This window comes from Theobroma cacao, chromosome 4 (assembly GCF_000208745.1).
Source record: "Theobroma cacao cultivar B97-61/B2 chromosome 4, Criollo_cocoa_genome_V2, whole genome shotgun sequence".
Lineage (NCBI taxonomy): Eukaryota > Viridiplantae > Streptophyta > Magnoliopsida > Malvales > Malvaceae > Theobroma > Theobroma cacao.
In genome coordinates, this window is record NC_030853.1 from 25,693,922 (window position 1) to 25,721,196 (window position 27,275).

The window sequence follows — 27,275 nt, forward strand, 5'->3', positions numbered from 1 at the left end:
ACCTTTATAACTTTTTATGAGGTAGTAGGACTAAATAGTGATTCCTTGAAAGATACTTTTATTAAATATATATATATATATATAATTTGTTTTTGAGATAAAAATTTGAGTATAAGTTTACAGTTCATTCTCTGGTTTTCTCATTGAAAATATAAGAAAAAAAAAAAAACTCTTTTCTCGACTTTTCATCTAACAAAATTTTAAAAAATAAAAATATTGAGAATAAAGTGATGAAGAAGAATAAACCGACCAATTTATTGGTGTTCATGGATTTAGGACCCAAATATCAACTGCTCCCGCTAATCATTGCAGAGATGTGGGAGCAGCTATGTTTTTTCAATGCTTCGTGGCATAAATTGATGCATCAACGTCCAGGCTCCCACCGGCCTCAGGGCTTTTGCTTTGGTCAAAACAGTTAAAATTTTGTTAAGGTTCCGCAACAAAATAAAATAAAATAAGAGGAGAGAGAAATAAAATGCCATGCAATGCTAAGTGGATATCAAACATTTTTTTTAAAAATAAAATAAAATAAAATTACGAGAGCCTTATGAATAAAAATTTAACATCTTTGTTAAAATTGGATTATTTACCTAAAATAAGGTGTACTAATTTTTTATTAAAAAAATGGGATCTGAATTTAAATTCTTTTCATAAAAAAGGGAGAAAAAAAATATTGAAAATGACATGAGTTGAAACCTGAATGGATATTAGAGAGACAACAGAACATTCTTTTAAAGCGAAATAATATCCCTTACTTCATTTGATTGGTTTATGATTGGGACGCTTTATTATGAGGGTCAATTTATAGCTAGAAATTGAAATGCAGGATAATTTAACTAATTTCCATTATCTTATTTTCATTATTTTTTTTCCCTTTTTAAGATGACAGCGATGCAGATGAATATACAACTAAAACAAATAGTTGGACTGTGGAAATAAGTTGCAATATTTGTTTCAATTTCTTTAGCCTTTCTTCCTAAAGTCATGTAAAAATACAAGACGAGTTGTAACATTTATCCAGCTTCTCCAAATATATATCTATATAAATAGCAAAATTGAGCATTGATAATTTATCTTACATTGTGTTTGGTAAATATAATGGCATACCTTAATTTACTAAAAAGGTTACTTACTTTATCATTTTCCTCTGTATTAGCCTAATTTTTATTCATCCGCTGTCCTTGAATTTAGGCGAAATTGCTCAACTGTGTTTGCTATACATGAAAAATCAATATTCAGTACAAGTTTTAAAGTGGTTGAGAAAAGAATGGGCCGTGCAATGTGGTCAGCCAAATGCCCAAGGAAAAAATTTAAAGCTCAAAGGCAGGCAATCCAGAAAAGAAGCACCTAAAACAGTCCAAGGTTCAAGGCCCAAGGTACAAAAAGACGGGCCTAACTCGAACACAGCAACCCAACGTGTCATGGGTCATAAAATTATTTATATTTTCTTTTTTTTTTACAAAGAGAAATACTCGTTCTTTCAACAAAATTAGCTAAGTCTTTACTACTAGTCTACCATCTAGAAACATCTTGGCAATTTCTATTATGTGAACATAGACAGTCCTCTCACATAACAAGCAACACAATCAAGGAGTAGAATCAAAAGCATGACATGAGCTTCATCCATCAATGCCCCAAAAAGAGGGTAGGGGGCAGTCAATGTTTGTTAACAGGGGTAGGAACAGCAACTCTCTTGGAGTCCCAGACGAATACGGACTGCAGACGGGGTATATGTAATGGTCCTATAGCCATATGGCTGTAACAAGTCTCCTTATCCAAGTCTAAAGACTTGCAACAGCGTTATATATAGAAAACACAAGTTGAAACTCTTTATATAACACAAGATAGAAAGGTTAAAACTCTTTATCCAAACTAATCAAAACACGAGTTGAAAACTACTGGTAAAGAATGATACATGCATAACCTAATTAAGTATCTTCACAATCAGATGGAATCTTCACAATCTACACTAAATTAAGTATCTCACAAATTACTTAAATTAAAATCCATAATAAAGTTAATATGTACAATTGCAATACAAGAACTATGGGTGCACAACCAAAGCCAAATCCCGGCACCTAGAAAGAGCCTAATATTCCCATTCGTCCACGAGGCGAAAATAGCCTGAGTGCTTGACAAACTTGCTTCAAGCATCAAGAGATTAAACGACTTTCGATCTTATGTAAAAAGGGTTAAAAAGAAAAAATGAAAAATTAACTCAATTACACCTTCTTCTTCTTCTTCTTCTTAGCATTCTGAATAATCAAAGGCTGGTCGACCTGTAAAGAAAAGCGATCGACTTATACCGCCTTTTCCTTGGCTGGAGATGCTCATCTTCCTCCTCTTCGAATGGATGTTGATCTATCGTCACGATTGAAGTTGTGATTTCGCTCCGATTGCTTTCATTTTCTCCTTTTTCTTCTTTTTTCCTTTCTGTCCCTTTGTTGTTGCCAGTGTTATTGCGTACTTTGCAGAGCTGCATCAGCTGGCGAGCCACGTCCATCTCCACCTCTGAGAAACTCCAGCTTTTCTTGCGTTTCCATGCAGATGAGAATTTTGCCATTGTTCTATTGTTTAACAAGAAAAGACACAATGAATAGGCAGAGGGGTTTGGTTTATATAGAACATAAGCCGACTCCATTCTGCAAATGGAATAGTCGACATAGCTGACATATTTTTCCACGTGTACATCAGCCATTGGATGAAATTTTATACAAAATGAGCAAAATAATCTTTTAGAGTAAGTCATTTATTGATTTACAACTAATTAGTTAATAATCTTGAATTAACTTAAAAAGTTCAGTAAATTGGATTCGAATGGATAAATCATTTGAATCGATTCGTACCATTCCTAACGATTTGACTATAGGAATATCTTTCTAGTGTTTTCATTTATTTAGTTTTTATGATTGATTTTTATTATTAAAATTTTCATGTCGATTGATCATATGATCCATGTTAAAATATAATAATTTTATTCATTATTTTTATTTTAAAATTTAATTTTTTAACCCAATATCCATCTGACCTTTAAGCTAAACGGCTAAACCCAATCCCTGTTAATTGGGCCATTAAACGAAACTGTTCAAGCCTATACCCATCAATTTGACTTTCTGATTTAGGTGAAATGGTTTTTTTTTTAAAATCATGATTTGTTTAATGAGAAGGGGTAGAAAGAAGAATTAGAAAAAATGATTAGGTAAATCACTCTTGCCACATCAAAAATGCTCCCATCCAATAATATTGCACCATCTCGTAGGACTAACAATTTGTGTTTACGTTTCTTACCGTATTATGTACATATAACAAATTATACCGATAAACACGTAAACAACACGATTAATTAAATGTGTCAAAATTTTAAATTTGAATACGAATACATTTATTAAACATATAACACAAGACAACATGACATACTTAACACAAGGAAGAATTAGTGAGACGGGGACTGTTAAGAAACAATGCAACTTTCTGCCCTCTCTGCCATCAAGTACCCGAAACAATTAATCATCTCTCTATTAACTGCTTTGTGTCATGGTGTATTTGGACTAGATGGTGTAGAGAATGGAATAGTGTTTGGGTACTACCGAACGACATGGCTACGTTGTTTAGTGCTTGGAATGAGGTGGTCATTAAGAAAGGAGAAATCCAAATCTGGAAAATGGCATTTTTCGCTATGATATGGTCAATGTGGCTCGCTGGAAATGAAGTTGTATTTGAGGGCAAACCTTGGGATCATGACCAGTTGTATGATTTGATTAAACTCCGTGTGGCTACATGGGCTAAAGTTAAGTGGCCAAGGGAGTATGGGACAATTCTTAAATACATTTGCAGAACCAAGCGTTGGAGCTGTCCTAAAAAAAGCTAAGAAGTCTAGACCGGAGATTGAGTGGGAAAAGACTATGGAAGGAACTATGAAGTTTAATGTGGATGGCGCCGCAAACGCAAGTATGGGGGAAGCCGGAATTGGAGGAGTACTAAGAAATTCTAGGGGTGAAATTAGAATGATGTTCTCAAAGTCTATAGGGGTGGGGGACTCTAGTCTAGCAGAGGTTCTCGCTATCAGGGAAGCTTTTGTGATGTTTATAGCATCTCAGCGGCGTGACTCTCACATGTTAGTGAAAAGTGTCTCGCTGAACGCTGTGGAGTGGGTGCAGGAGCCAAAGTCAGCTCCATGGAGGTTAAGGAAATGGGTGCTCCATATTGAAGCACTAAAGAGAAGGGTAACAAACTGGGCAATCAAGCATGTAAGAAGGGAAGCTAACCACCATGTTGACAACCTTGCAAAATCTGGGATAGGTAGAGAGATCGATCTGATCAACACTTGGGTGGATGGTCCTAACAGTCAAGAGGAATAAGAGGTATGGCAATGACTGAGAATGAAAAGTGACCTTGAGCTGGTCTGCACTTTTGATTAGTGAGGTTTATCCCAACTCAAGGTGAGTTGGACGTCCCTGTGTGTTGCTTGTTTATTGAGGTTCTGCTTAAGCAAGGGATAGTTGGTTATGTCGTGCGGTTGATTGATTGCTGTTGGTGTTCGAAGGCCCAAAGAAATAAAGGAGCATTAAATTAAAGCTCAAAGACAGGAAGCACCCAAAACAGTCCAAGGTTCAAGGCCCAAGGTACAAAAAGACGGGCCTAACTCGAACACAGCAACCCAACGTGTCATGGGTCATTAAATTATTTATATTTTCTTTTTTTTTTTACAAAGAGAAATACTCGTTCTTTCAACAAAATTAGCTAAGTCTTTACTACTAGTTTACCATCTAGAAACATCTTGGCAATCTCTCTTATGTGAACACAGACACAGTCCTCTCACATAAAAGCAACACAATCAAGGAGTAGAATCAAAAGCATGACATGAGCTTCATCCATCAATGCCCCAAAAAGAGGGTAGGGGGCAGTCAATGTTTGTTAACAGGGGTAGGAACAGCAACTCTCTTGGAGTCCCAGACGAATAGGGACTGCAGACGGGGTATATGTAATGGTCCGATAGCCATATGGCTGTAACAAGTCTCCTTATCCAAGTCTAAAGACTTGCAACAGCGTTATATATAGAAAGCACAAGTTGAAACTCTTATATAACGCAAGATAGAAAGGTTAAAACTCTTTATCCAAACTAATCAAAACACGAGTTGAAAACTACTGGTAAAGAATGATACATGCCCCAAAAATCTTTCATAAAATAGGTGAGCTATCATTTTCTTGAAATTTTGTACTTAAAAACCCACTAGATTTGCACCCATATTAAGCTTAGAACAGGAGTCAGAATTTCTAATGTAGAATTGCACCTACTTTTATCTGCTAAAGTGGTTCTTCTCACTATCTTACAAGGACGTAAACATGGTGGTCGTGATCTCTGTCTCGTTTTCCTGCCTGGAGGAGTCTCATGCAATATTTCAACAGAGGAATCATCTTTAGCTTCTTCCTTGTTAGGTTCTAGACATTGTTCATCGCTCTTGCGATCCTTAGTATGACTAATATGTGGATATTCTATCTCTGAGGCGCTCATATCAAATATGAGTGCCTCAAAATTACTATCCCCTTCATACTTAAAAACCAGGAAATGCCCATTCTTCGAAGGGCAATGCTCAGCAAATTCCTTTTAGCCATCTTGGAACCAAACATCACCATCAGATTTTGTCAGCTCGACATGCCAGCAGCACCACTTGGAACCAGGAGCAGCACTGGACTTGATAAATCATCTCCATATTTTGTCACAAACTTTCTTGAAATCCGGAGCTTGCTCTCTCGAATAGTGTCCTCTAAAATATATGTTATAGACGTATATAATTCCAAGTCCTAGCACATACAAGAGGCATTGGAAGTAAAGGTTGCTAAGTTATTTGTAATTTTGTTACTATATTTGCTCCTCTTTGATTTACAATATTATTATCTTATTAGATTGAATTTTTGTTACTGAAATCATGAATTAATTGATATGTGGTGACCATTGCATTGGGGTATTGGGTGTTCTTATGATGATATTATATTGTTATAACAAGGAGGTAGATGACTTTACTTGAAAGCCAAGAATAAATTCCAAAGTTAATGGTTAAGCCATTAACTTTATTGGATTTATGGAAATTTTGCAATATAATAAAAAATTGACATTATTTTCTATAAAAGGCAAACGAATATAACAAAAATTGGTGATGATATATATAACCAGATAAATCTTTATGCTGCCCCCTCTTGGCCAATAAACCTGGGTTAAAATTTTAAAGTCTAACTAAAACCTTAATTGATCACAAGATTAGCCTGATGTGTTTTCTCACTTGCGTACAACTACCTAGCTTGAAACAAATTAACAAACCCAAGAGAATAAGAAGACACCCCATGTATACTTTTACTTCATAATCTTTAGCTTTTCCTTCACGAGTAAGCCATTATTACTTTACCATAGGTATATATCTTTGGTTCATGGCTTTTTCTTGCTTGGAATAAACAAAAGAACTTCACTTTGTTTTGGAGGCACTCGCAGATATCATTCAACTAAACAAAGCTTTTCGTGTGTGTGGAACAAGCTAGCTACCTTCTACTTAATTCATCCATTCTTGGCTCTCTTCTTTTCTCTTTAAAAGCACAGAACACTTTGGGGCCAAAACCAGTTCATTACAATCGGAAAAAGCTCAGTAATGGCTCTTCTTGCTCTCCTCTTGTCTTCTCTTCTTGTTGTCTCCTGTAAGTATTCCATACACAAAATTTCAATTTTTTTTTTTGATTTTATTGTCTACAGTTTTCTGAACATTGCTTTCTTTTACTTAACAGTGGCAGAAATCTCGAGCAAGATTGGAATAAACTATGGTCGACAAGGGGACAATTTGCCATCCCCTTATCAATCCATTGAGATCATGAAATCCATGAAAGCACGCCGAGTAAAGCTCTATGATTCTGACCCTGAAATATTGAAACTCTTTTCAGGTACCAATATTGATATGGCCATTATGGTCCCCAACAAGGACATAGTCCTAATTTCTTCAAGCCAAACAGCAGCAGAGCAATGGGTCCGAAACAATGTCCTAGCTTACCCGAATACCAATATCCGGTTCGTCTTGGTTGGCAATGAAGTCCTCAGCTACGTTTCGAAACAGGATCAGACAATTTGGGCTCACCTTGTGCCTGCAATGCGTAGAATTAAGAATTCTCTGAGTGCTAATGATATTAAAAATATCAAGATCGGTACACCTCTAGCAATGGACATACTGCAATCAACTTTCCCACCATCAAGCGGTACGTTCCGGTCTGATATTTCAAACACTGTGATGGCACCGTTGCTGAAATTCTTGAACGGGAGCAAATCCTTTTTTTTCCTTGATGTTTACCCTTATTTTCCATGGTCTGCTAATCCAATGAACATCAGCTTAGATTTTGCTCTTTTTGGAGGAAATGTAAACCACACTGACCCTGGGAGTGGCTTAGTTTACACAAATCTCCTAGACCAAATGCTTGACTCAGTCACTTTCGCCATGGAAAAGCTTGGATACCCCGGTATCCGACTAGCAATAGCTGAAACAGGCTGGCCTACTGCAGGGGATGTTGATCAAGTGGGGGCAAATATCTACAATGCAGCCACTTATAACCGAAACCTCATTCGAAAGATGACTGCCAAACCACCATTGGGGACCCCAGCTAGACCTGGTTTAGTCATACCAACGTTTATTTTCTCCCTATATGAAGAAAACCAAAAGACAGGTCCCGGAACAGAAAGGCACTGGGGCTTGCTGCATTCAAATGGAACAGCTATTTATGACATCGATCTCACCGGGAAGCGACTTGCCTCTGATTACAAGCCACTGCCTCCAGCTCAAAATAATGTGCCTTATAAGGGGAAGGTATGGTGTGAGGTCGCGCCAGGCGCCAATCTGATGAACTTGTCCTCTGCATTGACCTATGCTTGTAGCAAGGATAATCAGACTTGTGCAGCATTGAGTCCAGGAAAAGAGTGTTATGAGCCAATATCAGTATTTTGGCATTCGAGTTATGCATTTAGCTCATATTGGGCAAAGTTTCGAAGCCAGGGGGCAACTTGCTACTTCAATGGATTAGCTAGACAGACAACAGTGAACCCAAGTAAGATTTCTTGATTGTCTAATTAGGAAAATTACAGAATAGGTTGAACAGAAAAATTTGGTAGTAGTAATTTTCTCCTTTCTATTGTGTCTGTTCAAATTTATTCTTGTTAATGGGGATATATGTAATTGATTCTTTTGAGCAGGTCGTGGACGCTGCAAGTTCCCAAGCGTGATTCTGTGAAGATGATTTAAGCTCAAGCAATTCTGGCACAGGAATACAGAGCTGGTGAAGTTTAAAATCCAGGAACTGGTCTCATGTTTCCTCTGTTCGACTATTGTTAACTCAGATTTTTGTAAGGGAACAACAGTGTTTCTGACATCTAATTTGACAAAGGAATTTCTTGTCTACCATCAAAATTAAGGACTGAATCATATAAAATTATTACTTTCTTTTCTCCCTTCAACTCTTAGCTTGAATGTTAATCTTCTCCTACCTTGTTACCTGATTGATAATCCGGAAAACGCTACCGATCCAATTCTCTGCCCGTTTCAAGCATCAAAAAATTTAATTAAGAAACTTTAAATAAACTAAACTACAATCCAGCCTATTAATTGTGTTATTTTGTCAATATAAACTTTTCCTTATCATATTTAGTTGTGATTCTACATTAATAGTAAATATAAATTTTTGAAAATTATATGATTTAAGTTTAAAAAGTTGTTGAATCAATGATATTTGGACGTGATTGTTATAATATTTGATTCAATAATAATAAATATATTTATTAGTTTTAATACTTACTTTTAATGCTTCTTCTCCCATGTGAAAAGAAAAGAAGCTGAACTATCTTTGAGGATACTGTTAGAGGCCAATGGGTAGGGTAGGTCATATTGCTTTTCTTTCTTTGTACCCATCAATTGTCTCACGTAATATCTATACTATGAGTCTATTTAATTTAGTTTTTTTTAACTTAAAAGTTATTATTAAAAATAATAATTTTTATAATTAAGCTAAAACTGTTTGATAAAATATTTAACAAAATAAATTATATAAACTCTAATTTCGATTAAAATTACCATAAAGGGTACTCATGTCATCTTCAATCGCCTAATAAGCTATAATGTAATACGTAAGTTTATATATAATTTCAGATATTAAAATAAAAAAAATCAATAAAAAAAATGAATAACTTTCAAACTTGTATAGTAGCAATAGTATTAGATTTTTATTGATCTAAAAAGCAATTGGACCACGATGCTTCAATTTTCAAAAAAGAAGAGAAATGAGGAAATGATGTATTTAATATTAAAATTCTTTTTGATGAAAAAGAGAGAAAATTTTTAAATAGTATCTTAATACAGTTTTTTCTTTTAATCTTTGTAAGAGCAAAAAAATTATAGATTTTGATATTCTGTTGTTGGATCTTCTGTTTTTTTATTAGTTTTTGTAGAGAAGAGGGAAATCGTGATTTACGTTGAAGAATGGTAATTTGTAGAGGGAAAGAGAGGAGAGAGAGATTAATTGAGAGAGTGGTATTTTTTGAAAATTAATTTGTATTTAAAAGAAAAGAAGAAAAAATTCCTCTCTAGAGTTTTTTTTTTAAGTTCTTTTTTTAAAAATTTTGTTCTTTAAAAAAAATTTCTCAAAAAATCATATTTGACATGACTTTTATTTTTAAAAAATAAATAAATTGAAAAAAATTAAACCAAATATACACTATATATTAAAAATGATAATAAATATATGTATTACTTTGAATACTTACTTTTAATGCTTCTTCTCCTATGAGAAAAGAGAAGAAGCTGAACTTTCTCTGAGAACACTATTATAGGCAAATGGGTTGAGGAGGCCTTAGTGCTTTTCTTTCTTTGTACCAATCAATTGTCTCACCTAATATCTATAAAGTGAGTTCAAATTAGAGTTCTAATTAGGCTTTATATTTATATTATGTATTAAAAATGAGTTCAAATTAGGTTTTAATTGGGCTCTAATTGAATAACGAGTGTCATTCAATTGAGCCATTTGCAGATTTTTTTTTTGTTTACAATGGGTGGTTTTTTTGATAATTATAAAATTTTTGAATCTTCTTTTATCTTTTTACCATCAATCTTTCTTTTGTCCTGAAGGTGGTTTTGAGTTTTTATTATATTTACATGTTATTTTAGTCTTTTGTCGTTTTGAGTTTTTATAATTTGTATAATTAATGATAATTAATCAATAATTTATTTTGATCAAAAATAAAAGTTAATGGTTTGATTTAACGTAATAAAAGAATAAAAATTTATTTAAATTTTTTTAAATAGTTTAAGAACTTATTTGAATATTATATAAAAAATAATCACTCATTTGCTTAAAATTCTCTCGATTTAGTGATGGAACCGGATTTCATATTTGTAGACAAAAATAATTTCTATAAAACAGTTATATTATAAATTCAATATTTGTAAAAACAAAACTATATAAAATCTTTCTATAAAAAACAAACCTATAAAAAAATTTTTAAAAAAATATAAAACTAGCTCCCCTCCCTACGCCTCCTTTCCTTTAAATGGAACCCCATGAAGGACATGCCCTTCAGCACAAGAAACAGATGCTTTGGATGATAGGACATTGAAAAACAGATATGCAGTAACTACAAACCATGGTAGAGACTCGGTTCTTAAGGAAGATTACTTGATTTATTAAACCATTGACAGATAATGAAACTATGAAAGTGCAGCAATAGAAAAAAAAAACAGATGCAGTCATCTGGTAAATTGGTAATGGCTTACCTTATTCCGATCGCAATTCCAAATGCAGATGGATATGCAAGTAATTTTCCTTTTTAAGCATTAGCTAAGCTAAGTGAAGAAAAGGAGATGGACCGATAAAACAAAGCAAGAAATAATGGCTACCTAGAACTATCTTTATTATCTTTATAACTATACGGTTAGAAAACCAATGTACCATTAGTAGTCGATGTCGATAGCGACACCTTTTTTTTTTTTTTTTCTCGTTTTAAGTTTTTTTCTTAAATTTTGTTTGGTTTGTGCGAAAGTTGTAATCCCAGGATGATCTTTTTTCTGTAACTTAGCCACTTACAAGATCCCATCATTCACTCCTGACAAAACCCCCCATAACTTGATTGCCTTCTTCCTTCTCTCTTTCTCTCTCTACGTTCTCTTTTGTATGTTAAAATGTTGGGAACTTCGATAAATCCCATAAAGACAGCTTCCTCTTCTCCCTCTTGCTGTTCTTCATCTTATGAAAAGAGAATGGAAACCATGTTGTCCTTAACATCTTTTGATAATTGTAATAACTCTGTTCCGTTTCTTTTCTCTCGTTCTAAATTGCACTGCTCCAAAACTTTGGTGACAAAGCTCCCTGGAGTCAGGTTCCGGGTCTCCCCAGGATCTAAATTTCGAGTTTTCTGTGAATCTAAGGTGATTCTCAAACTCTCCTTTTTCTAACTCTTTGATTTTTTGCTGAATTATTATGTGATCATAGCTGATAATCGGCTTTGATGGGTTCTTGTCAGAATTATGAAAAGATAAGGTTTTGAATGTCTTCAACTTCTGCAAGTTGTTTTCTTTTTTTTTTGGAATCAGTTCTGTTCGTCAATTTTGTAACCTTTTCTGTTTCTAATTCACTTTTTTAAGTGTATGTTAACTGTTGAATTTGAATTTGAGTGGACTTAATCAATGCTGAGTTTAGAATAAAACCTTTGAACCAATAGGAAAATTTCAAACTGCTTAAAAGAGTTCCAGAAAGTAGAGTAGCCGAGAGTTAAGGATAATTTAATGCCTGCTCCGATGAAGTTACTTGGGGATTGATTTTATGGCGTAGTCAATAATCCAGGACATAACCTCAAGTTTTCCCTCATATTATTAAGAGATTTCAACATGTCACGTGGTCCTTACCTTTCATTTCTATGGAAAAGTCAATAATCCAGGACATCACCTCAAGTTTTCCCTCATATTATTAAGAGATATGACATGGTCCTTCCTGGTAATTAAGGCTTCCTTTTTTAGGTTTCTTTTTGCTATTTGTCTGTAGCAAATACTAGTAGAAACCAAACTTGTGATTGATTGAAATGAATAAATGACTAAAATTCAACCCTAATTCTACCATAATTCTTCTGTATAAAAAGTAAAGGAAAAATATCCTATACACCATTGGTGGAGTTTTAGAACTCCACAAGCAAGTTTAAAGGGTTGCCAGATGTCCATTGGGCTAAAACTAAGGAAATTAATAAATTTACTAGATGGACTTATGGCAATCCTATAACCCCGCTTTTGGAGTTCAAAAACTCAAATACAGGTATATAGAATGATAACCCAAAATTAAATCATGTGTTTTCTTCCCTCATTTTTAATTTTTAATTTTTCAAAAATTTTGTTTGCTTTGTATCAAGTGCTTTTTACCTTTTCCTTTCGGAAGCAAGAAGCAAGTATTAAAAGTAACTAACAAACAATATCTTAATATTTACCTGCCTTGTAGTCATTCTTTCTGTTGAAAAATAAGTTTTCCTTTTCCTTTTAAGTGTTACAGTATTGATATTGCTGTCTTACTAGTTCATAGGGGCATTGCCTGTATCCCAGTATAGATGGTCTAACCCTGTATTTCACTTTTAAACCAACAGCATATGAACCAAGCCATTGCATTGTTAATCCACTTGTAATCTGGATTGCCTATTTTTATGTATCATTGCTGCCAATAAGCCTGCCCCTTGGTGGCTTTATCTGCCTTAATTTTTATCCCTTGAACCTTCAAAACTTCAAATTCCATGTAGATCCCTGTGCCATACTCTTATAGTCAGCCTGAACTTGCTGGTGTTATTGCAACCTTTTAACTGGGTGTTAGTATATGTTTTCTCAAAGCTTTGAAAATTTCTTTTCCTTGCTAAACTTTTTACTCTTTTATACTCATTCGGACGAGCCAGAGGAAGTATAACTTGGGATCTTACTGTCTGCCTGTGTTTCTTTTTCTTGTCCTAGACACAGGAGTTGCAGATAAGAAGGTGCTCACCTTTACTAGAAAAAGTATCACTGTCAAGTAATGATGCAGTGGTCTCTGATGAATGGAAAGCAGTCCCGGACATTTGGAGGTCCTCAGCAGAAAAGTATGGTGATCGAGTAGCAGTGGTTGATCCATACCATGACCCACCTTCCACCATGACTTATATACAGGTAAATTTTACTTTTATTCTTCTCTAATTTACCATAAAACTAATTAAAGTATACATTGAAATAGAAAAGAGAAGCAAGCTGCAGAATCTGCTAAATTAATATCTAAAAATACTTAACCTTTTTTTTCTTTCATCGTCTCAAATAGTACTAATTGTTCATGTAATGTTACTTTTCCAATTTCCAAATTATTTTTCCAATTTTTATGCAAAACAAGTCATCATATCTTTCCAATTGCCTACTTTTCAACTCCTTCAATGATGCAGCTGGAGCAGGAAATATTAGACTTTGCTGAAGGTTTAAGGTTAATTGGATTAAAGCCAGAAGATAAGCTTGCACTTTTTGCTGATAATTCAAGCCGGTGGCTTGTTGCAGATCAAGGTGTATATCATTTGTAATTTGCCAGTAACTTGCTTGCTTAAGTCCAATAGCTATAAAATAAGGTTCTTGGTTGTGTACTTGTGTTAGTATATCCAACCTAATCATTTGATTCCTAGTTTACAATACACATATGATCCATTTTTCTGTTTCCAATAGTAGGACTCTGGCTTTATATGGATTCCTTTATTTGCTTTTGAATTGGGAGCACTTAAATCTGTTTATTAGAACTGGTGAAGGAAGAAGAGAGTGTATTCTATATAAACAAGTGAGAATGGACTGGCACATGGATTAACAGAAAAGTTGGTTGATGTGCAATTATATCAAGAGCCTAAAACATGTTAATTTTGAATTCAAGCAATAATTCTGCATAACTTTTAAAGCTCATGCAACCATGTAACACATGCTTTCTCTATTTAGTAAGACTTAGCCATATATCTTCTATTTCATTTCTAGGTGCTCCACTTCCATTGAATTCAAAAAGCAAACCACCTATTAGTCCCCATGCATTTCACTCTATCTATTTTTAGAGCAAGATGGCTTACACTTCAGTCCTTTTGCAGCATCAAATTCTGTTTTTCTGGCATACTTGTTTCCTACTGGAACACTGAGTTCTTAGTATTTTTCCCGAATAAATTGGATTCCTTTTTTTTTTTTTTTGTAAATTTTGTATGCTTGCAGTTATAACCATCAAAGGTGTTCTTTTATGATCTCATTTTTTCTTGTGAGAGGTAAAAGATTTCCCTGTAGACAGAAGATCTATTCCTCTTAAGTCTTGAAATTTCTGTGTTTTTGTATGGAAGTGGAGGTAATATTCATTATTATTATTATTATAGTCTTTAATACAGGTTAATATTATATGCAGGAACTCTTTTATCTTTCACTCAGTCACAACTTTATTAGTAGTTGAATTTCTGAATTTTGAAAATAATATCAGTGCATTTCTTTGGCCAAGGTATAATGGCAATGGGAGCAATTAATGTTGTCAGAGGGTCAAGATCAGCTGTGGAAGAGCTTTTACACATATACAATCATTCGGAAAGGTTTGATTATATTTGAATTATCAATTAAGTGATTTTGTATAATGTTTAATTTTGTAACAGAAAAGACCTTTAATTTTCTTGTTTTGAGTAAACTTCTCTACTTATCTTGTTTTTGTAAACAAAACATGTCCTGGAAGGCTGTGTTTTGTTTAAATTGGATGGATATCCTTAGAATTCATTTCAATGTTAACCTATGTGGACTTGCTATCTCATTTTTATTGTGTACTTGAGCACCAATCTGCTCTTTAGATTACATCTGCATGCACGTCTTCAGGAGCCATCCTCTTGTGGGATTTACCCCTTCATTGAGCATTGGTTAATACTAATGATTTGTAGTATTTTCTCTTGTTAATTTGATAACACAGATATAATCTGCATATATTCATGAGAAAACATGTTTTCAAGAAGTAATGATTATTCTCATCAACAGTTGATACACCCAGAAACCTTCATGTCTTCTGATCAACTGTTATTTATTTATTTTATATTGTGAAGTTACAAATGCTTCTTAAGGTTTCATTATCTGGACTACTCTGCCTTCATTGTAATTGGTATTACAGAACTTGCTGATTCTATGTTATTATTACGGCAGTGTTGGGCTTGTTGTTGACAATCCTGAATTTTTCAATCGTCTTGCTGGAACATTTTGTTCCAAGGCAACAATGAGATTTATTGTTCTACTTTGGGGTGAGAAATCATGCCTGGCCACTGGTGAAACACAGGGTGTGCCTATATTCAGTTATAGGGAGATCATGGAGTTAGGAAGAGAAAGCCGTGTTGGTCTTACTGATTCTCATGATGCTAGTAGGTTGATTTACTGTGTTCAAATTTTGGATCATATATTTTTCCTTTTCACTTTGTTATCCTCAAGTTCATTGTTTTAATCATGTATTTTCGTATGTGCTTCTGTGTTGTTTTGCTGTTTGGTTACCTGAGTGTCAATTGAACAGAAATCAAGATCTTATCTGTCTAGAATGGAGCTTTGGAATCAAAATCTTTTTGCAACTTTTTATACATTTTTTTTTGGATTAGCTGTACATTTTGCATGTGCAGATGATTGGTTTTAAACAAATTTTGACCTGTCACAAGTTCATGGTAGGACTTCTGATTTTAGTACTGTTTTCTCAAACAAACTCAATTTATGATGAATTTAGGCTGCTAGGTGACACATATACTCATGAACTTGTATTTAATATTTGGGCCAGGTAGTGCTAAAGATAAATTGAAGATGGAGATTCTCTGCTCCCAATATCCTACATGATGTTATTTTAAAATTTTCTTTTACTTGAATTAACACAGAGTTGGGATCTTTTCTTTTTTTAATTTTATTGGTGGTAAGCCAATTAAAAAATTTGCATTCACTGAGATGGTGAGACAATCTGGGATGTCTGCACTTAAAAAATTATAGCAGCAATGAGTGAGGGGATGAAGGGTGGGAGCACCTTATTCTATATATGTCCTCCATATTCTTCATCTATGTTACCTAAAATTTCATCCAGTCCTAAGTAGCCACTGTGTACTTGATGACACTTGTATGGTTGTTTGCATGTTACTGTTGTTTAATCATACATGTTGTGCAACTTATCTAAACCATATTGTTTTACTATGAGTCAACATTTTAAAGAGGAGTGTATTAGTGATTGCAGTGCTTTTTTTTTTTTGAATACATGATAGCTAACTGGTTAAAAATATGAATGAATACAACAGTTGCAGCTAGGATAACTAAGAGTGTATGTGGGGGAAAAGGACACTATCAATGATCTGAATCTTATAGCTTATGAACTTGTCTGTTTGTGAATTCCCAATTCCTCGATAAGCATTGTAGCAGTTGGCTAATTAAGGTTATTTCAGGACAAGGTTACATATATGAAGCCATCGGCTCAGATGATGTTGCTACCCTTGTATATACAAGTGGAACCACTGACAATCCAAAAGGTGTTATGCTTACACATAAGAATTTATTACACCAGGTAACTGCTTAGTATTGATTACCATGCCTTTTAGGTATTTTAATTTTGGAAAGTTTCAAAAAAAAAAAAAAGTTTAATTGAGTACTGAGCCATTTCTGTCTCATCTGAAGTAATATGCTGAAATGTTAGTGATAAATTAATGAATACAGCAAAATGGTTTGTAGCGATCTATCAATGAAATTATTTTCTGGGCAAAGTTCTGCTAGAGTTGTTAGTGGGTTATTAAAGTTTCATTTTTTTGTAACTTGCATCATATATGTTTTTAAGTCCAGGTTTTTCCAAACCTAGACTGACCCAAATTGATGCAGAGCACTTTGATGTCCTGGTTGTTCCAAACTAGACTGTCTGACGTTGCTGAAGCTGTATATTTGTGCTTATTTTTCAGTAGATAACATTTAATTATTTCATTTGTTATCATTGAAAGCAACATCCTGCTTAATGTAATCTGCTGTATAATAGTATTTTTTATCTTAATTATTTTTTAGATAAGGAATTTGTGGGATGTTGTACCTGCTGAAGCTGGGGATAGATTTCTAAGCATGCTTCCTTCTTGGCACGCATATGAGCGAGCTTGTGAGTATTTCATATTTACGCATGGAATTGAGCAAGAATATACAACCGTGAGAAATTTGAAGGTAATGTTTTTTGGTTGTGTATGATTATAATGTTTTGTTTAAAAACATGAAAGTTTTTAAATTGATTCTGAATAAATGGAAAAATTGCAAATTTCAGTTTTATGTTTCAACTGTCATGTTCTATGTGGTAAATGTATCAATTCTCTGCATGGCATGATTATTAGTTTACTACTTCTTTATATGTTAATTACATATTTTGATTTTGCTTATAGGACGATTTGAGACATTATCAGCCACACTACCTGATATCTGTACCTTTAGTGTATGAGACACTCTATAGGTAAGTCTTTTACTCAGGATTTCTACATTGTTGATGAATCAGCATCAGCGAAGGTTTTTGGGACACTTTCCTGGAAACAATCTAAGATTATTTTATTCACCATTTCAATTTTGATGGATACTGGGTTCTCTTAAACTTACACTTAAAAATGGAAACGTACTTATTGTAAGTGCTTCCCCCATTTGTGCTATAACTTTGTGTTCCATCAGTTTTCAATCTTGTAATTTATCTAATGAATGTGATAAACTATATCTGGAATAAGCATCTTGTGGAAAAAAATTCCTCTGCATGTTTAAAAATTATAAGATCAAACTTAAATTTCCTCACTATACAATCTACTGAGATAAACTCTTACTGAGAAGTGATCTCTCGAACAGATCTTAGATTGTACTAGGAATCTTTCATATCAAATTTTCTTGATGCTTTTATTACATATTCTTATGGCATTGAGAAAGTAATACTCATAAGGTTTTAAAACTTTTGTTGAAGTAAGATGGGTAAGGAGACAGTTTTAGAGCACTATGTTGTACAATATGATGATTCTTATTTAACTAGCTTGGTTGATTTGGTTTAGTCTGTTGTCTTTTAAACATTGTTGGAGCACACAAGTTCCAAGTTCATGAAAAAAATGTTTTTATTCAGCATGAAGCTGAAATAGAACCACATAGGAATGGGTCTTGATGGGCATTTTCTCAGATATAGGAGTTATGCTTGTAATTTTAGATTAATTCTAGAAGGTCCAGTTGCATTATACATGATTAGTTTATTAAATACTAACTCAATTGAATCAAACTTAAATATTTTTTGGTCAATAAAGTTCCTCGCTCTTCCTGTTTGTTGGACATATTTGCATAACTAAAATATCAGGAGTTAAATGATAATTATACTGTCATGATGAGACTCCTGTTCAAATCAGTTGTGGCAGGAAACTTCTTGCTTCTAAATGCAGCCTTTAAATTTAACGGATTACCTTGCAGTGGGATTCAAAAGCAGATTTACACAAGCTCCACAGCTCGTAAATTTATAGCACTTACATTCATAAGGGTAAGCTTGGCATACATGGACTTGAAGAGAATTTACGAGGTGTGACACTACACAACTCTTCTTCATATCTTCAAGCCATTTACAAAGTTTATGAAACTAAAATTGAGTTGTGCAGATTTATGCTTTATGTTCTTCTAATACTGACCCTCACTCTCCTATGATTTCATTTTGTAAAGCCTTAAACCTATAAAAGGAGATAAGTGGGAAATATAAGCCAATTTTATCTGATGCCCTTAATTATTTTATTTCAATGGCAAAGATTTAACAAAAACCACAGAGTTCCTGAAAATTAATTTACAACCCCTTTTCCTTCCCTCTTCCCAAAGAACTGGGGATGATCATATAAGTGCTCCTTTCTAATAAAATTATTGTTTAAGCAATTCTGTTTGGTAAAATTATTAAACTTCTCTTAATTGTGTGATCAGTGTTAATACATTTCTGTTTATGTGGTTAATTAATTGATGATTCTTTCTCCGTAACTAGCTGAATAAAATTTTCTGTCAGCATATGGTGACTAGTCTGGCAGCCTTTTGCATCGACCCAACTGACTAAAGGAAATTAAAACCATCATCTATTGGAGAACTCATATAGTTCTTCTAAATGTCTTCTTCTGCTCCAAACTATAACACTTGCTGAATACTAAGTGTTCTTAAGTTAGTTACTCGTTTCCTTTCAATTATTGCTTTTCTTTTATTTGATAACAGGGACTGTGCCTAACAAGGGATCAGAAGCAACCTTCATATGTTGTATCCATGTTAGAATGGTTATGGGCAAGAATTATTGCTGCAATATTGTGGCCGTTGCATGTGTTAGCAAAGAAGCTTGTCTATGAAAAAATTCACTCTGCTATTGGAATATCAAAGGTTTGATCTATTTTGTATATGGTCTTGTTATTGATGTTTTCTCCTCTGAAGCTATTCATGTTATCTCTATTTATTGACCGACCAGAATCTGTATGTATTGTCATAAAAAAACCAAAACCAAAAGCAAAAAGCAAAAACAAAAAAAAAAAAAAAAAAAAAGAGAGGAATTCTTATTGTTGTTTGTTCTTATGTGCAAAATTCCTTATTCCGATGGGCCTCTTATTTTTCTGTATTCATCATCTGTAGTATATCTGATCTGGGATTTATTGATTATTTTATTATCTTTATCCCCCAGGCTGGCATAAGTGGGGGCGGAAGTTTGCCTATGCATATTGACAAGTTTTTTGAGGTTAGATGCTAATACCTTCTTAGCTTGCTGATCAAAAGGTCAGTAGTCATTGTCTCTTATTTTTTGGATTCACATGCATGCAGGCAATTGGTGTGAAATTGCAGAATGGATATGGTTTAACAGAATCATCCCCTGTCATTGCTGCTCGACGACCTAACTGTAATGTAAGACACCTCTAATTTTTTTTCTGGTACAATTTTTAATTGATACCATCTCTTTCTTCAATGCCACCTGTGATAGTGCATGTGATTTCTCATAAGCAATGTGAAGAAATTCTCCTAAACAGAATTATTTGTTGCATAATGGTAATTTACTTTGCTAAATCCAAGGCATTATGAAAGAAATGTGTTTGAGATCAACAGCTAAGTGCAGGTACTATCTTCTTTCCTTTTCTTGATGAGGTTCTTAGGAAGATTAGGATCCTCACAGATCAAAAGAAAAGGATCTATGAGGGTGCTTTGGGTTTAAAGTCTTAGTTGAGTTGTGTGGAATTCGATTTTTTGGTACAGTGGATTTTAAGTGGATAACCCAAAATTTTTGCGGTATCTGCGGGTTGAACCCCAGACTTGCTGGAATCCTTTATCATGTTGAAAAGAATGGTGACATGTTTACCTTGCAATCATCACATTCGTGACTACACTGTCACACTTAAGATGTTTGAGACTTCTTTATCTCTCTTGATGAAATGCAAAAAAGGGACTAAATTTTTATATACCATATTACCCTACAAAGAATTCTTGAAATTGAACCAAAACGCAGATTTTCCAGGTGCAGCTACTTGAGCCATCATTTTTTCAATCACCTGGATGCTTGCATGGAAGTTTTTCAGCTAAACAATAGTTGTCTAGTCCTTGGTAAAACCTTGTTAGACACATACTCACTAAACCGCCTAGTTGCATTGACTTACTAATCTATGTCATTATCTTAATCTTGTTCCATGTTAAATGTATCGTATTGGGTTAAGTCCAACTCTTTCCAAAACTTTAAATGGTTGTTGTTTATCTAAATAAACCTTCTGTGCATTATGTATAAATTTTCTATATTAAGTGAACAACCATTTTGACTATAAACTCTTCTCACTGTTCTATTTTTTACTATTGTTTCTTTTTTAGGTTATCTTCATGTTGTCTACTGTTATTCATGTACTTCTCGTCTTATCTAAATTGTTTCTACCTTCGGAAAGAGTGTTCCATCATATGACAATCTCTCAGATTTGACTTTTGAAGGTTCTTGGTTCAGTTGGGCATCCAATTCAACACACAGAATTCAAAATCGTAGATTCTGAAACTGATGAAGTTCTCCCACCTGGCTCCAAGGGCATTGTAAAGGTCAGAGGACCACAAGTGATGAAAGGTTACTATAAGGTAATAATAAATTGAAAAGTGTTACTTCAAGAAGATAACCAATGAAAGTTTAGTGCTTGTGAAGAATGTTTGCAAATGTTTGTATGATGCAGTTTTTACAACATGCAGCCTGAGTATTGTACTTCTTTTATTTATTTATTTTTTACAAAGAAAAGGAAAGATAAAATCAAGAAATTTTAGGCATTAGCCCCTGGTGATTCAAAATGAGGAAATAATGTTGTTATAGTATTGTTCATGTATATAGGATATCCCTTGTTTCATAAGTTATGCTTTTGGACAGAAGGAAATTTTTCATGTTTCTGAGTGCTAGGTTGGCAGGTGACTTGAAACCAAGAAACTGAACCTATTCAGTTTTTAGTTCAGATTATTTACGGTTCTGTTTAAGGATTCGATTCTGGTAATTAAAAAGCCAATAAATTTGCTGTTTTTGGTGTTGTAGAAAATTAAAAAACCTGAATGAAACCAAGTATAACACATACCTTTTTTTTTCTTTTGGCATATAATAAGCAGCAATATTTGTTGCAGATTAAGAAGGAAAGAATTACATGAGTATAAGACTTTTAGTCTTCTAGGAATTCTGCATCAAACTTTCATTGTTTGTCAGTAGAATATACATGCATATGAGTTATTGTGGCATCTCAGATGACGAATTTGTGTTATTGATTTGGATTAGAATCCATTGGCTACGAGGCAAGCCCTCGATGAAGATGGTTGGCTAAACACTGGTGATATAGGTTGGATTGCTCCTTGCCATTCAGCAGGGCGAAGCCATCGATGTGGAGGTGTGATAGTTCTTGAAGGACGTGCCAAGGACACTATTGTTCTTTCTACTGGTATGCTTAAAGCATAATTTTCACCCGTACTATAACCTTGCAAGTGCTATCCCTATTACAAGCAGCCTAAAATAATGATCTACTTCTAGTGGTTTGGATTGGCCAGTTATGTTACCGTTTTAGGTTAGTTCAGTTATAGTATTGAATGTTTTAGATGTTAAATATCCAACTTATGTATATATGCACTCTTCTCTCACTTTTTAGCAGGAGACCACATATATCTCTTTGCTGTATACCTGTAGTTTTCTAGTTCTCATGCTGACAAAATTTGCAGAATTTAATTATTTAGGGCATCATGCTCGTACTGAGTTCCTGCCTTCAATATAATTACAATAATATAAATCTCTTCCTAGAATTTGGCATGATTTCAAAATCAGTCATTCCCGATTAAAGTAGCCTGGGCTCAGTTCAGGTGGTTGGATGAAGGAGGTTTTTGGTGGAGATTGTACGTTTGAGACATAGTGCTCTCATGTTCAGAAAAACTTATGTGATAGTACATTGCTAGTGGAACTATACTAAGTTGAACTCTACTGCTGCAAATTACTTTGAACTCTTCTTTTTATCTAAACTCTGTTAAACACTCATTCATTATGCTTTCCTTTATTAACTAAAATAATTTCTTTGGAGAAAATAGGTGAAAATGTTGAACCTTTAGAGATTGAAGAAGCTGCTATGAGGAGTAGTCTTATTCAACAGATTGTTGTCGTTGGCCAGGCAAGTTGGACACCTTTCTTTCCATGAAGTTGCTTGTGGCTTTAGCACATAGTTTTTATTTTTTATTTTTTATTTAGGTACATGTATCATTTCCATCTTTGACTACACTTTTAACTTTTCCTTGTTGATTAAAATCTTGCATCCAGGATCAACGACGCCTTGCAGCTATCATTGTCCCAAATAAAGATGAGGTACTCCAGGCAGCGAAAAATTTATCTATTGTAGATGCAGATGCCGCCGATCTTGGCAAGGGCAAAATGACAAGCCTGCTATATGAAGAATTGTGGAAGTGGTAACACTTCGATTCAGTTATTTGAATTATTTTAGTTGTTTTGATGGCCTGTAAAGGTGTCAACCCCCCCCCTTCCCCCTTTTATCTCTCTCTTTTTTCTGTTGCGGTACTTTAAAAGAGGAGAGAGAGAGAGAGAGAGAAACTAGGGTTGGTATTGAGGAATGTGGATCAAAAGTTAATATGTTTACTGTGTTATGGAAACCTTACAGAGAGATAGATTCCTCTATTAATAATACAACTTGCCCTCTGAGCAAATTTTGTAGGCTTCAAACCTGCTTTCAACTTCCATAACTCAGTCCAGGAGTAGACAAAATTTTTTTTTTTCCAAAACATGTCAAAAAAAGTTGGGACTTACGTTTCCTGCTTGTTTCATGTGATTAGATTTGTTGCAGCTCCCTTCACAATTTTTTCAGGTTTATTGAGGGTTACTCTTTCTCTGTACATAGCTACACCAGTGCCTGTGCATATGTTGCCTGTATTCCTTTTCATTTTCTGTTGATGTATATTTTAGTATTCTGAGACAAAAAGTGACAAAACTTGTCTTGTTATTAGGAGAGGTTTAACAATCCATCTAATGCAATTTTTCAATGGGTTCCTGCTGTTGTCTGACTTGATTCTCTTTCACGCAGGACCTCCGAGTGTTCGTTTCAAATTGGACCCATCCTTATTGTAGATGAACCTTTTTCGGTAAGACTTTCACGCTGTCAGTGCGCGATTAGCAATTCTGCATTTGTGATGTTAGATTCAAGCATACCATTCTTATGTTGCAGATTGATGGTGGCTTAATGACCCCAACCATGAAAATCCGAAGAGACAAAGTTGTAGCTCAATACAAGGAGGAAATAGCTAATCTTTACAAGTGAATATGACTATGATTACTCAGTTATGTTTGATGCACTGATCATGTATAGTCTTTATACACTGTTAAGGCATCAAATGGTGTCATCTCTCACTGAGAAATAATTTTAAAATTAAATATTATTATTTAAAAATAAATAAAAACAAAAACTTTCTATCTCCAACTTGCTCTCTCCCAAACTCCTCCTCCTCTTCTTCTTCTTCCCTTAACAATAATAAGTATAAAATCCTAAATATATAATTTTGAAGTTAGTCTCGGTCTCTCTTGTTTGCAGTATTTCAAAAGGGTTTGGACATTAACACAACTCTAATAGAGACTAATATTGTTTCAATTGGTTTGAGCTTCATGTTCTTGCAGCAAAAAATTATTTATAGTGTTACAAAAAATTATTTTTTTATAAATATTTGAAGAAGTAATATTTATTTTAAATTTTTTAAAATTTAAAATTTACTTTTTAATGAGACGGTATCCTTTGATGTTTCAAAAAGTTTACTCGAATTTAAAAAATATACTGAAAGGCCCAAAAAGAATATAATATAATGTATTCTTCACACCGGCGGCTTGGCTTCAACGTTCAAAGGCGCAAGACAAGCAAAGAAATAGTGCTCAATTCAAATTCCCCTATGCCCATAAGCCCATTGCCCCATTTGACAAGCAAAAGCTAATGTATGCCAATCTTTCACTATCTTCACCAACTCCAAAACTGTGCCAAGCACCATTCCCCGTGCTCCACCAAGCAACTCCATGCCCACTTCATCAAGCTTGGTCTAACCCACTCTTCCCCTGTACTCAACACTCTCATTAACGTCTATGCCAAATGCAGCCTCCTTCAAGAAGCTATCCAACTATTCGATGAAATGCCCCAAAGGGACCATGTTTCATGGGCTACGGTTCTCACTGCTCACAACCAAGCCAACTTCCCCGACAAGACCCTCTCTCTGTTCCCCTCCATGTTTTCACTTGACAGGCTGTTGCCTGACGATTTTGTTTTTGCTAGCCTTGTCAAGGCTTGCGCTAGCTTGGGGGCTGTTAAGCTAGGCAAGCAAGTTCATGCAAATTATTTGGTGTCCCCATTTTTTGATGATGATGTTGTTAAGTCGTCTTTGGTTGATATGTATGCAAAATGTGGGTTGCCAGAAGAGGGTCGAGTCGTTTTTGACTCTATTAAGTTGAAAAATATGGCTTCTTGGACTGCTATGCTATATGGTTATGCTAGAAAAGGTAGAAAAAAAGAGGCTTTGGAGTTATTTTTGAGGGTTCCTCTGAAAAATTTGTTTGCTTGGACTTCCTTGATATCTGGGCTTGTACAGAGCGGAAATGAGGTTGATGCATTTGGTTTGTTTATTGAGATGAGAAGGGAAGGGGTTAGTATAATTGACCCTCTTGTTCTTTCAAGCATAATTGGTGCTTCTGCTAATCTAGCAATGTTGGAACTAGGAAAGCAGGTTCATGGACTTGTTATAGGGCTTGGATATGAATCTTGCATGTTTATAAGCAATGCTCTTGTGGACATGTATGCAAAATGTAGTGATATATTGGCAGCAAGAGATGTTTTTAGTAAGATGTTGCAAAAAGATGTTGTTTCTTGGACTTCAATGATAGTTGGGGCAGCTCAGCATGGACAGGCTGAGGAAGCATTGTCCTTGTACGATAAAATGGTTTCGCTTGGAGTAAAGCCTAATGAAGTAACTTTTGTTGGATTGATATATGCATGTAGCCATGTTGGTTTAGTAAACAGAGGCCGTGAACTTTTTAAGTCCATGACTGAGGATTATGGAATTCATCCTTCCTTGCAACACTACACCTGTTTGTTGGATCTTCTTGGACGATCTGGATACCTTGATGAGGCTGAGAATATTATTAACTCAATGCCATTTAAGCCTGATGAGCCTACCTGGGCAGCATTGTTAAGTGCTTGTAAGCACCATGGGAATGCCAAAATGGCTATTAGGGTTGCTGACCATCTTCTGAGCTTAAAACCTGAAGAACCTTCATCATACATCCTGTTATCTAATATTTATTCTAGTTCCAGTTTATGGGAACATGCTTCAAAAGCAAGGCACTTGCTGGAAGCTATGGACGTAAAAAGGGATCCAGGTTATAGCTACGTTGACTTTGGAAAAGAAAGCCAAGTGTTTTATGCTGGGGAAACATCTCATCCCATGAAGGCTGAGATTTTTGGTTTGCTGAAGGTGTTGGATGTAGAGATGAGGAGAAGAGGTTATGTTCCTGATACTAGCAGTGTTTTGCATAACATGGAACAACAAGAGAAGGAGAGGCAACTATTTTGGCATAGTGAGAGGTTGGCTGTGGCTTATGGGCTGCTTAAGGGTGTACCAGGAACAGTAATAAGAATAGTGAAGAATCTTCGCGTATGCGGAGATTGTCACACCGTCTTAAAATTCATTAGCAACATTGCAAAGAGAGAAATTGTTGTCCGAGATGCCAAGAGATATCACCATTTTAAAGATGGGAATTGTTCATGCAATGATTTTTGGTGAATTAATGATTTGTTTGCAATTTTCCTTTGCTTCCTCATATGTGTTCTGCCTCTTGTGGAAGAGAATTCCCTCTGCATGTCAAGTACATTTACATCTATGCATGCCCCTTTTTTCCACTTTCAAGATGTTTAACATTTGGAGCAATATACATGTGCTTTTAAACCATTTTTGCTTGATTCATATAGAAATGCATGTGTGTTCTAAATTTTGATGGTATGTTTTTTACTGTGTTCAAGTGAATTTTTCTTGCATTCACTGTTAGTTATCCTCTACATCTTCACTGCCTGATGCGCATGCTCAGTTCCTTCCTTCAATATGATCAAGTGCTACTTGAAAATTGGTGATATATTTTTGAAGGGTAAATTTGACAATAGCAAATTTAAAAAGACATGGGAAAAAGGATCTATGTAATAATTTTGGAAAATACGTACAGAGTAAAAGCAGGTGAATTATGCCATCCTCTATGTATAAATTTCATTGGCTGAAAAAACAAATGTTGGAAAATTGGTTCCTTCCTAGAACAAAAGGAATGTGATCTCAGACCTACAGTCACCATCAATGTTGACAATATCTTTCCATTAGAAAAAATAATTAAATTATTTCTGGTTTCCTTGAAATTTTCCAAATATGACCTCCTAGTTTATAAGTGAACATACTATAGAATTGTACATTTAGATTTTTTTTCTAAAAAAATAAAAATATTTAGAAAATTTTTAATTCGGAATTAATGCATTTTTGTGGGTGGCCTCATGCAGATCAAAACGACAAATTTCTTTCTAAGACGAATCAGATATTATCCAAAGTAATTCTAATGATGCAAATTTTGAAAGAAGACAGAAACGGGTAGTATCACACAAAAGTCGACATTGCCAAATTCCAAATTTGTTCTGTATTTTTGTGAAAATTTTTCAATGGCGTTATATCATAGAAGACTCAACAAATGCAAATTGTCCAATTTTGAAACAAGAC

General features: G+C 34.4%; 4 protein-coding genes across 4 annotated transcripts; all 4 read left to right on the plus strand.

Moving 5' to 3' along the window:
• On the plus strand, nucleotides 3,807-4,358 carry LOC18602625. Its single transcript, XM_007034131.2, has one exon. It carries the CDS (start codon nucleotides 3,807-3,809, stop codon nucleotides 4,356-4,358), a length of 552 nt encoding a protein of 183 aa, XP_007034193.2.
• On the plus strand, nucleotides 6,463-8,466 carry LOC18602626 (probable glucan endo-1,3-beta-glucosidase A6). The gene is made up of 3 exons (XM_018119912.1): nucleotides 6,463-6,684; nucleotides 6,772-8,073; nucleotides 8,219-8,466. The coding sequence occupies exons 1-3, from the start codon at nucleotides 6,639-6,641 to the stop codon at nucleotides 8,254-8,256; spliced, it is 1,386 nt and encodes a 461-aa protein (XP_017975401.1). The 5' UTR covers nucleotides 6,463-6,638; the 3' UTR covers nucleotides 8,257-8,466.
• Nucleotides 11,035-23,968, plus strand: LOC18602627 (probable acyl-activating enzyme 16, chloroplastic). The gene is made up of 18 exons (XM_018119911.1): nucleotides 11,035-11,438; nucleotides 12,993-13,184; nucleotides 13,448-13,562; nucleotides 14,515-14,602; nucleotides 15,195-15,406; nucleotides 16,454-16,572; nucleotides 17,058-17,207; nucleotides 17,420-17,487; nucleotides 18,465-18,570; nucleotides 19,236-19,394; nucleotides 19,690-19,743; nucleotides 19,827-19,907; nucleotides 20,970-21,107; nucleotides 21,781-21,940; nucleotides 22,575-22,654; nucleotides 22,801-22,946; nucleotides 23,576-23,633; nucleotides 23,717-23,968. Exons 1-18 carry the CDS (start codon nucleotides 11,193-11,195, stop codon nucleotides 23,807-23,809), a joined length of 2,265 nt encoding a protein of 754 aa, XP_017975400.1. The 5' UTR covers nucleotides 11,035-11,192; the 3' UTR covers nucleotides 23,810-23,968.
• Nucleotides 24,372-26,337, plus strand: LOC18602628 (pentatricopeptide repeat-containing protein At4g14050, mitochondrial). Its single transcript, XM_007034139.2, has one exon. The coding sequence runs from the start codon at nucleotides 24,474-24,476 to the stop codon at nucleotides 26,304-26,306; it is 1,833 nt and encodes a 610-aa protein (XP_007034201.2). The 5' UTR covers nucleotides 24,372-24,473; the 3' UTR covers nucleotides 26,307-26,337.